This window comes from Geotrypetes seraphini, chromosome 7 (assembly GCF_902459505.1).
Source record: "Geotrypetes seraphini chromosome 7, aGeoSer1.1, whole genome shotgun sequence".
Lineage (NCBI taxonomy): Eukaryota > Metazoa > Chordata > Amphibia > Gymnophiona > Dermophiidae > Geotrypetes > Geotrypetes seraphini.
This window is the reverse complement of record NC_047090.1, coordinates 122,400,856-122,412,884: the sequence shown is the minus strand read 5'-3', so window position 1 is coordinate 122,412,884 and position 12,029 is coordinate 122,400,856. Positions and strand designations below refer to the sequence as shown.

Genomic DNA, 12,029 nt, shown 5'->3' with positions numbered 1-12,029 from the left:
GTATTGCAAACTGTGCGCCTCTTGAGATTTCAGGTGTGCCGCAGCACACTGGGGAGCAGGAGAGGTGCCGGTACCGGCTGATTGCCTACAGGAAATGCCTCTAGCAGCGAGAGTCACATCCTGTAGGCAATTGGCTGGTGCTGGCACCTCTCCTTCTCTCCGGCCCTCTTCTCTGCTGGCACCACCCCATTTATCTAATTAATTTTAAAGCTATGTTATAGATTGGATGTTCCTATTTTTTTTACATGATATTGCCTTGGTTAAATAAAATGTTAAATCAAATAATCAATTCAACAGGGCAAATCGAATCAAAATATATTTCCCTGAATTGGGCAGCATTACTCCATCCCCTAGCATCTTCTTATCGCAGCTGTCTTCCCTCCTGCCCTCCCATCTCTCCTCCTCTGTTCCCATGGTACAACATTTTGCTCCCTCTCTTTTCAGTTGTTCTTCTTTCCTCCCCCCTTGATGCTGAACAGTGAGATAGAGGAAAAAAAAAAAGAGATGCTGCATCTCTTTCTCCATTCCATCCCAGTCCTAACATTTCTCCCTCCCTCCCTTCCATCCCCAGATCCAATTTCTCTCCCTTTCTCTTCCCAACTGCCCCCATCCCATCTCTCTCCATGCCTGTCTCCCCTAGGTCCACCATCTCTCCCTTTCTCTTCCCAACAGTTCTCTCTTCAAGTATCTCTTTCCCTCTTCCTCACACCATCCCTGGTTCAACTTCTCTCCCTTCAGACAACTATCTACCATCTGTTTCTGTCCTCTGGCACTTCTTTTAATATACTCCCCCCCCCTTCATACTTAAAAAAAACCCAGTTAGTCCAGGAGGCTTCCTCGGCCCAGCATGTTCTCCCCCTTCTCTCCATGCCGGTCTGATGTCGTCCTCACCTTCTGTCTCGTTGAAAAATCTGCCGGATTTTGCAACAATTCAGAAACATTGCCCACGGTTCTCCTCCCTGCTTTCTGTCTGCCTCCAATGTTGCTGGTCTGTCTTCAATGATGCAATTTCCTGTTTCCGCCCAGGTGGACCACGCACCTCAGCTTAGTAGCCCTTAGAAAATTATCCCATGGTCCAGAAAAATCAAAGTGCTCTTGACGACATGCTCCATGGAACCATGCATTCATCTCCAGTGTACAAGCTCTAGATCCCTCTGTTCTCGGGATGTTGTCACTTCTTTCAAGGCTGTATGCCAGTTCTTCACTTCTAGGAAAGGTCATGTCAAGATGTCAATTCTAAAGGCCTGATGACCTGTGATCAGCTTTCACCTTTTCCTAGAGTTCAATCTTTCTTTGTAATGCAGATATTAAGGTTCCTTTGGAAGCATTTTATCTGGCTGTCATAGATACTTCTCAGATTTGCCATCTCCGTTATCAGTTCCTACACTTGTTTCCTGAGTAATTCAACCTGCAGATGTCTTGCATACTGAACCAGTCCCTTACCTTGGATCAGGCTATATGTCTGGACAAATGCGGAAGTGGTGATAGTGGCAGCAGTTTTAGTGGCATGTTGTTTCCCAGCTGTAGTTCTGCTGCTGGACCTTTGACACCTGTTGGAAAAAGTGAAAAAAGGACCTACCAGTGTCTTCTGCCTTCTTGACAGAAAATAATAAGCCTTAAATGAAATCTGTCACCTCTGTTCTGACTTCCAGTTTGTAGTCCTGCCTGTTGGGATGTGCAATAGTTATTTTATCCTTTCAGACTACAAAATGTTTCCAGTAGAATGTCATTATCACCCAAAATATCAAGAAGAGATCGAGGAGGAGCAGGCACAGCAGTATTCAGGGATCCTCTGTGCATGCATACAACCTGACGTTATGTGAGAATGACTCACTGTAGCCGATTGTTAGAGAAAATAGACATTGCATATAATTAGAAAAGAGTGAAGATAAACAGGAAGCAAAAACCCACTGGGAAGAGAAAAGCAACAAGAGGATAGAAAAAGATAGGAGATGGATAAGTATGAAACACAGAAAGGTGATAGAAGGGTTCAAAAGGGTACTGAAGGGGATAGACTTGGTAGATAAGGTACTGAAGGGGATAGACTTAGTAAATAAGGACAGGTTGTTCACCCTCTCCAAGGTAGGAATGAGAGGGCACTCTCTAAAGTTGAAAGGGGATAGATTCCATACAAACGTAAGGAAGTTCTTCTTCACCCAGAGAGTGGTAGAAAGCTGGAACGCTCTTCCGGAGGCTGTTATAGGGGAAAACACCCTCCAGGGATTCAAGACAAAGTTAGACAAATTCCTGCTGAACAAGAACGGGTGCTGGTAGGGCTAGTCTCGGTTAGGGTGCTGGTCTTTGACCAGAGGGCCGCCGCATGAGCGGACTGCTGGGCATTATGGACCACTGGTCTGACCCAGCAGTGGCAATTCTTATGTTCTAAAAATGGAAGAGGGAAGCGCAAAGCACAGGAGCAGAGGAAAAATGAAATTTGGAAGCAAAAGAGGAAGGAATAGGAGTAAAAATAAGTTTTAATAGACAGTAAAATTCAGTAAAATATTATAACAAAGACAGACAGTGCAGCATAATTTCCAAATTATGAAAAACATAAGATGCACTTATTTAATTTTTGATTAAAGTTCAAATACATGTATTTTTGACAATATATTCATAGCTGCATTTATATAATGTGTGTGTTTTGCAGTGGCATGCAGTGAGGGCTTTCAGGGGATTCAGTGAATCCCCAGCTCTACAGCTCTGCTTTTTTATTTTTTGGTTTACTTCTTGCTTGGATGCACTTGATTTGTTGAGTAGGTAGTCTGCTCAACCAGTCAAACTTCATCAAACAAAAAGTAAACAACAACAAAAAAGGCAGGGCTCTTGGGCTGGGGATTCTCTGAAACCCCTGAAGGTCCTGATAGTACTGATCTGAATTTGATTGGCTGATCAGCATCTGCCTGTTGCCTGCTCAACCAATCAAATTCAGAGCAGTGCCCTCAGGGCCTTTATGGGGTGGGGAAAATCCCCTGAAGGCCCTGACTGCACACCACTGGTGTTTTGTTACTATCACCAGCACACTCCTGTTTTTGATGGTCTTTATTTCAACAGACAGCCACTGACACCTACCTTCTTGCTCTGCCGGTTAGTCTATCTTTTCCCTTTGCTTTACTGCTTTTAGCTGGTACCACTCTGGAAACAGACTCTACTGCACTCAAATTATGTTGCCCTTCACCTGAAACAAGACATGCAGAATTAAAGCTTTACTTTTTGTATGTTTCCTTGAATTCTCTACTCTGTATTAGTTAGGTACTTATATAAATCATCTGAAAGAAAAAGTAATTTGATGCTGCCTTTACAGCATACATCTCAAGTTCATCAGTCAGACTTCTTGTAGCCATATTGGCATGGAAAAAACTAGAATCTATTTAAACAAATAAAAATGTAGTATATGATTTCTCAAAACCACATAGAGCTAAGCTTTAGTAAAGGGGTCCTTAGATAACTTCCCCTAGGTGATTTGAACTGGGCTTCCTTCATTATCAGCTTAATACTCTAGGCTACTCCTCCACTCTATGCCCAGAGGATGCCCGATAGGCACATATTTTATGAAAGTACTTTCCTTTATAGACTGCTAGCATATCTGGGTATATATGTGCTTAGCTGTGAGCATTTAATATTATCCATAGAGCTATAGGTTATGTGCATAAATGTGAGCTCTGCTGAGTCTGACCAGCTATAAAAATGCATGCTATTACAGATATGTGTGTATTTATAGGCAGCATGAAGATCATTAAGCAATTTCAATGGTACAATCGCAATACTTACCTCTCCCATTGACCTGAAGGGGCTTGTAATTACACTTTCTTGTGCTTCCTCCTGCAAGAAAAAGTGGTATAAGTGTTTCTGACCCTGCGGATCATGTAGTTTATTTATGGACTGATTTACTAAACTTTTCCCCATGATCACATAATGAGAAAAAAAGACTTGGCACTACAGACTGATTCTTAAAACTCCTGCTTAGGAAAAGAGGGGTCAATTATTCAAAGTGATTTAACTGGTCAGGAAGGGCTCCTGGTCAGTTGCATCATCTGTTCGGGATTAACCGTTAATTTTCAGCGGCACTTAATCAGTTTATGCTGCCGAAAATAATCTGTTTGTGCTGAACTGAGAACCAACTATTTGGGGGGTGTTCTAGGCAGTGGCATAGCGAGGGTGGGAGGTGCCCATGGTAGTGGCACCCCTCTCTTTGCCTCCCCCATTCACCCCATGCCACACTCACCCTCCCTCCCTAATACCTCTTTAAATCTTCACCAACGCAAGCAGCTTCTCCAGCCTGCTGCTCACGCCAACATTGGTTTTCCCTCTGACATCACTTCCTGGCCATGTGTCCCAGAAGTGATTTCAGAGCCAGGTTGGTGTGAGCAGCAGGTCAGAGTAGCTGCTTGCACTGGTGAAGATTTAAAGAGGTACCGGGAGGGGGGAGGGGTGCACAGTAGGCACTTACTGATATCCAGCACTTAATCGGTCAGACTAACCACATAAATAGGACCACATATAAGTCAGTCCTGTCTTTATGTGGTAACTCACAGCTGGTTAAGTGTTGAATTTCACACTTAACTGGCTATGCATTAGCTAGATCCGGAAACTCAGTGCCAGCTCTGAGGACAAGCAGGCATGATATTCTCACAAATAGGTCTCTCCAGCTCATGTCTGCTGTATAGCTTACAACAGAAAAGGGCTGGAGGAAAAGTTGGCACTCGGGCACTGAATAGATTTTGTAAAACTGCTTGACCAAATTGACTAGGTCTTCTGGAATTTTATTTGAAGCAGTAATGAGAGATAAATGTATGAATAAAGGACCACGCAGATGTCTTGAAGCAGAGCTAAAATGAGCTACTGAAGCACCCTTGGCACCTATATTATGTGCTGAGACTTGGAACATCAGTCCAGCCTGAGAATATGAATATGCGATACAATTCATCATCCAAGTTGAGATGGTATGCTTGGTAACAGGGGTACCTCGCCTGTTGGGATCAAAGGATAGAAAGAACTGGGAGAACTTCCTATGCAATTCAGTGCAATCTAGGTAATAAGCGAAAGCATGCTTGCAGTCCAAGGTGTGAAGCACTGCTTCTCCAGGATGAGTGTGAGGCACTGGGAAGAAAACAGGCAAGAGATAGAAAGGAAGAGTGTGGCACAGTGGTTAAAGCTACAGCCTCGGCACCCTGAGGTTGTGGGTTCAAACCCACACTGCTCCTTGTGACTCCTGGGCATGTCACTTAATCCCCGCATTGCCCTAGGTAAGTCGGATAGATTGTGAGCCTGCCGGGACAGAGAGGGAAAACTGCTTGAGTACCTGAATAAATGCATGTAAACAGTTCTGAGCTCCCCTGGGAGAACGGTATAGAAAAATAAATAAATAAATAAGTCCAACACTACTTTAGGAAGGAATTTAGAATGTGTTTGAACAACACCTCTCTCACAGTATAATCTTGTGTAGGGTGGATCCGAAATAAGGCCTTGAATCTCACTGATTCGTCTAGCTGATGTGAGAGCTATGAGGAAAACTTTCCAAGTGAGAAGTTTCAGAGAACAAGAAAGAAGCAGTTCAAAGGGAGCTTTCATAAAGCACAGTTACTTACCATAACAGGTGTTATCCAGGGACAGCAGGCAGCTATTCTCAACATATGGGCGACGTCATCCACGAAGCCTGGATGCGGACAGCTTCGCAAGCAGACTTGCATGAAGAACTTTTAGAAAGTTCGCGACTGCCACACTGCACATGCGCGAGTGCCTTCCCACCTGATGCAGGGCGCGTGTCTCCTCAGTTCAGATAGCTAGCAGAGAAGCCAACCAGAGGAGGTGGGTGGGTTGTGAGAATAGCTGCCTGTTGTCCCTGGATAACACCTGTTATGGTAAGTAACTGTGCTTTATCCCAGGACAAGCAGGCAGCCTATTCTCAACATATGGGTGACCTCCAAGCTAACCAGAATGGGATGGTCGGAGTGTTAGCAATTCAGGAGAATAAATTTTGTAACACTGTCTTGCCAAAATGGCCATCCCATCTGGAAAAAGCATCCAGACAATAATGAGAGGTGAAAGTATGAACCGAGGACCAAGTGGCAACTTTACCGTTTTCTTTATTATTATTTGTATAAATGATAATGATGAAATTTGTATAAATGATAATGATAAAAATAAAACCAAATAAATTCCCCTTTCTTATGTTCCTGGCCTGTGAAAAGCCAGACAGAGACTAAAAACTTTCTAATACTTACAATAGAGAGAATACAATTCTTTACTCCTAAACTGACACCAACATACATATTCATGCTAAATCACTATTCCTGAAGTGTTGAACTGAAAGAAAATCACTCCGTGGACCTGTTCAAAGTATTATATGGACGATATAACAGAGTTCACAGGCTTGCTCAGAATCATGGAGGGGAAAACCGGGGCGAACCCCAGAGGAAAAACCACCTCACAGCCCAATCATCGCATGGACAAGTAAACCAGAGGTTATATCAATTCATATATGTTTTTTACGTTGTCACGTGTTTTTTTGCTTCTGTCATGTGATCACGTCTCAGGAGCCCTATAAAATCTCGGCGGTTTCTCCGCTCTGGTCACCTTTCAAAGCTGTTAAACTGCGCGTTGTGCGCTTCTCTATGCGAGACAACAGTCCTCTGTTGGGTGAGTCTTTTTCCCTGTTAGCCAATAGCTATATTTAAATCGCTTTTTGACTTTATTTAGAATATTCTTTTTTTTTTTTTTTTGTAAATCATTTTTATTGAAGTCAAATAGAGGGCAAAGGGCATACAAGAAAATAAAATATAAACATAATCACAAGCGGCTTAGAACAGTTCTCAGCACTGCAAAACTTTATAATACAAGGCAAGTAGCCGCACCAGCAAAAATCACCGTAATGGTATAAGAGATACATGGTGTGCTGGGGATACATAAAACGGAAAAAGCAACAACAATGTCAGAAACTAGTACAACAGGCATGAAATAAACAAATAGGATTACAAAACAGAAAATGCTCCCCAATCCAGAAAGAAATATATAGGAGCGACTAAGAGCTCTCCACCGCGCCCTCAGAACACACCAACCAGAAGAACAGCCCATAGCCCCCATTGGACCCCAAAAGAAATTTAACTATATTTTTTTGAAGGAAACATCCTGAAAACTCCCCTACTCAAATACCGCACTCACACCATCCAACACATATCATTCATTCCAACACTCGCACACCACACGCGTCCCCCCATGCACACACACCCCTACCTCCCATCCCCCATTCGAGAGACCCGAGGCAGCTGCATGAATGCTTTCCACAGAGCCAGGTAGGCCTGGACTTCCAAATTAGCGGATCGTTTATGATAACACAGCTCGAACCGCGCTAACTCAGACATCTGACCAAGCCAGTAGTCCAAGGGAATGACCCCATCCCGTGTCCAATAATGTAGAATCGTCCGTTTAACTGTGAGAAGGGTCAGATAAATAAAGCGGCGCTGAGGGACAGTAAGTCCCTGTGCTTCCAGTAAGGTTTGATCACCCAGGAGCAGCGTTTTATAATCCCACTCGAGATCACGCTGAATGACCAATTGAAGCTGCGTAAAGGAAAAATTCCATAGGGTGAGTTCAGGGCACTCCAGAAAAGAATGCAAAAATGTCCCAGGGGCCTGCTTGCATTTAGAGCACAGAGCGGTATCCCATAAACCCATACGGGCACCCCTATCCTTAGTAATGTATGCCCGATGAAGGATCTTGAACTGCGTTTCCTGCCAAGCCGCGGATTTTACAAAAACATATAGAGAGTGGAAGAGCTCCTGAAATGTATCGGGAGTATAAGACGTGGCCAGATCCCGGTTCCATAATTCTCGAAGAGAGTATAAAGGCCCCGAGGGCTCTGAGGAGACAGAAGAACGGATCACCCGATACCACACAGAAAGAGAACTTTGGGAGGCCGGTACACTAAGGAGAAACTCATCAAGAGGGCCACACATCCCCGCCGACCCATTCTGTAACTGTATACTCTGAAAATAGTGACGAGCTTGCAGATAAGCAAAAAATTGAGAGCGAGGAACCTCCCACTGGTCTTGGAGTTGGGCAAAGGAGGAAAAGACCCCCGTGGCCTGGTCTAGTAGGTGAAAAAGGAGGGTAGCCCCCCGAGAGGCCCACCCCTCAAAAGGGGAATGCCCGAGGCCTGGCAAGAAGTTCGGATTGCCCTGCAGCTGTAAAAAGGGAGAAACAATGGGAGACCGGTCCTGTGCAACACGCCACCAACGCCACGCCCTGCAAAAAGGCCGCAAGAACCGTAATTTAGAGGACAGGACACCCCCTCGCACACCAGGCACGCCATCCACCCCGATGGAGTAAACCTAGCAACCCCCGTCACCCCTTCATGAACAAAACGCATAAGGGCCGCCACATTGTAAGCACGAACATCAGGCAATCCCAAGCCTCCCTCCCTCTTAGAAAGTGTCAACTTTGCATACGCAACACGCGCTGGGCGAGTACGCCATAGAAAAGTAGTAAAAAGGGAACGCAGCCTGCGGACATCCCATTGCAATACCCAAAAAGGGACCGTTTGAAGAGGATACAAAATCTTGGGCAAAAGTACCATTTTAACCAAAGCCGCCCTCCCCAGCAAAGATAGCGGAAGATCTCTCCAAGCAGCGCAGAGAGCTCCAATCTTATCGATGGCTGCCCCCACATTACTACGATACATAACCCGAGGATCCATATGCAGATAAATGCCGAGATAGTGCATTGGTTTACGCACAGGAGGAATGGGCAAGGAAGCATGCCATGGCTCCCACCCCAACCCCGAGAGCGGCAGCAACTCGGATTTCGCACAGTTCACTTTAAGACCAGAAATGGAACCGAACTCATCCACCAATCGCAATGCTACCGGCAAATGACCTGGGGCCTGATCCAAGAATAGCAAAATATCGTCCGCAAATAGGGTAATACGACACTCCGCGCCACCAATTTGAATGCCACGAAGCTCAAAGCTGGAGCGAATTTTAATAGCAAGAGGTTCAATAGCCAAGACGAACAGCAAAGGCGAAAGGGGGCAGCCCTGACGCGTCCCTCTACACAGCTGAAAAGGCGTCGATAAACCACCATTGATGAGAAGACGTACCCGTGGCGTATTATAAAGACCCTGAATCCAATAAAGTAGAGGCCCTACTATACCATACTCCTGCAGAACCCAAAAAAGATATTGCCAAGATATACTATCAAAGGCCTTCTCCATGTCAAGGCCGGCTATCGCAGAAGTGCCCCCCCCCCCCCCCCGTCCCCGATGCTCATGCAATGCTGACAATGCTTTAAGGAGATTCATAGAAGCATAACGTTGCGGGACAAAACCTACCTGATCATACCCTATGAGCTCAGGTAAGAACAAATTTAAGCGGGCCGCTAAAATACCTGCCAGGAGCTTAACATCCTGTTTCAACAACGAAATCGGGCGATAGGACCCAACCTGGGCAGGATCCTTCCCCGGTTTGGGTAGCAAGGTAATATGAGCTAAATTACAGCGGGGACCCAAATCAGGAATGGCAAGAAAATTAAAATAGTTCCCCAAAGGTAGAGCGAGAAGATCCGGCAGTAGTTTATAGTATTCCGGACCAAACCCATCAGGGCCTGGAGACTTGGCAAGCTTCAATTTCTTAATCCCCAATCGTATTTCCTCCACAGTGATGGGAGCATTCAATCGCTCTACCTGGGCTTCTGAGAGCTGCGGAAGAGGGAGATTCTGAAAGAATTTATCACGCTCTGCCTCCGTAAAGTCTCGCTTCGCATATAGAGCACTATAAAACTCCACAAATTGCTCCCTTAATTTGAGTCTCCTGAGTGAAACACTCTCCCCGAGGGTTCTTTATCGAGCGAATAATCTGTTTTTCCCAATATGGCCGAACCAAATTCGCAAGAAGCTTGCCCGCCTTGCCCCCCCATTGATAAAGACAAATTTCTGGTAATAAATGTCTTGGCGTGCCCGCTGGTCTAAAATCTCATTAATCTGGAGGCAGATAGATTTGATTCGCTGACCATCTAGCCTAGCTAAACTCACCCGATGACACCGCCGTAAGGATTCCAGTTCCTTCGAAAGAGCGAGACGCCGTTCCCCCTGCTTCCTCCGTTTTGTGGTTACATAGTGAATAATATGACCTCGCAACACTGCCTTGGAAGCATCCCAGAACACCGCGGGGTCCACATCCGAGGTGTGATTGTGCAAATTATACTCTAGCCAGCGGGCCCGCAGGAATGTGTGAAAATCCTTGTCAAAGTATAAGGCTGTGGGAAACCTCCAGGTCCTCTCCCCCGACTGATCCGTAATCCGCAGGGTGAGAACCACCGCCAAATGGTCCAAAAGAGATGTATCCTCAATAATGACCTGATCCACCCGGGAAAAGAGAGTATGTGATACCAGAACATAGTCCAAACGCGAATACATAGTATGCGGATTAGAATAAAACGTGAAGTCCCTATCAAAGGGATGAAGAGTTCTCCACGTATCCACCATTGCAAGATGTTCACAAAGAAAATTCACCCCCCGTTGACGGAAGTCTCGGGTATGCGGCTTGGCAGGAGAGCAATCCAGAGTAGGGTCTGCAGTAACATTGAAATCCCCCCCAACAATTAATTGATAGGTAGGATATTGAGCAAGAATGCCTAAAAGACCAGAATAAAATTTATGACTATAAACATTTGGAGCATACAAGTTACAGAATAGAAGCTGAAAACCCCAAAGCTCCCCCACTACGAGGACATAACGATCCTCCCTATCCTGAATGGTCTTATGAACGTGAAAAGGTAAGTTTTTGTGAACAAGAATCGCCACTCCCCGCTGTCTACTATTATAGGCAGAGTAGCGCACATCTCCCACCCAATCTCTACACAGCTTCTCATGTTCAGCAGCAGACAAGTGAGTCTCTTGAAGGAAGGCAACATCAATTCGGTGCTTGAATAAAGCATTAATTCGTTTAATTTTTTCTTTTCAGAATCTCCCATCACATGAGTGTTTCTTTTAAGATTTTTCCAGTGTGTTCCCTGAGGAAGGACCGAAACATGCATGTCGGAACTCGCAACCTGCAAGCTAAGTTTGCCTAAGTTCTTTGACTATAAGCTATAGTAAACTGTAGTTTTTTTCACAACGTAAAAAACATATATGAATTGATATAACCTCTGGTTTACTTGTCCATGCGATGATTGGGCTGTGAGGTGGTTTTTCCTCTGGGGTTCGCCCCAGTTTTCCCCTCCATGATTCTGAGCAAGCCTGTGAACTCTGTTATATCATCCATATAATACTTTGAACAGGTCCACAGAGTGATTTTCTTTCAGTTCAACACTTGCATTTTATCACTCCTGTTACATTGTTTGTAACTGGTCCCCTTTCCCATAAATCACTATTCCTGGCATTTCATGTTCTGAAGGAAGAAGGACATTCAAGAAACCACTTTAACGGGAAAACCGCTGTTTGTCCCTGGGGTATGCAAGATAGAACTGGACCACGCTGAATACAAGATACTTGGCATCATGGATCAGCCTGATCCAGTATGACAGCCTCATTCTCTATTCCCCTCCCCCAACACACCTTTTTTTCACAAAGCTGCACTAATGGCTGCTGCGCAGCAATGGCATCAAAGCCCATTAATTCCCAATGGGCTTCACTGTTGTTAAAGCACAATTTTGGGAAGAGGGGTATGTAAGAATTACTGGAAACTGCTTCAGTTATGTGCACTCTTCTCAGTCCCTGCAACCCACTCTTTTAAAACTTCCTTGATTTTCAAGAGACCAACCTCTCCTTCACTCAAGGGTTGAGACCTTTTCATGAGACAATACAGTATGTTCTGAGTGAGTTATTTATTCACTTTTTTAGCATATCCTCCCAAAAGAGCACAGAACGGGTTACAAGTTAATATACACAATATAAGTTAGCGATAAGAAAGTTTGAGTAAAGTCTTCTAATAGTGATAAGCAAAAAGATAGTTTGAGAAAGACTTCTAATAGTAAAGACAGAGTGAGTTCGGACTTCTTACATTGGTAAGACAATTCCCATACAAAAAAGGACAAGT

General features: G+C 44.7%; 1 protein-coding gene across 5 annotated transcripts in view; it reads right to left on the bottom strand.

The window, feature by feature from the left end:
* The window catches only part of CCDC9B (coiled-coil domain containing 9B), a 229,332-nt gene that overhangs the window by 12,442 nt on the left and 204,861 nt on the right, over nucleotides 1-12,029 (bottom strand). For all 5 annotated transcript variants that reach the window (XM_033951784.1, XM_033951783.1, XM_033951786.1 and 2 more), the window contains 2 exons: nucleotides 3,769-3,819; nucleotides 3,070-3,175 (listed from right to left, as the gene is read on the bottom strand). In XM_033951784.1, the coding sequence (XP_033807675.1) occupies nucleotides 3,070-3,175; nucleotides 3,769-3,819 (157 nt within the window). The remainder of the gene's footprint in view (nucleotides 1-3,069; nucleotides 3,176-3,768; nucleotides 3,820-12,029) is intronic.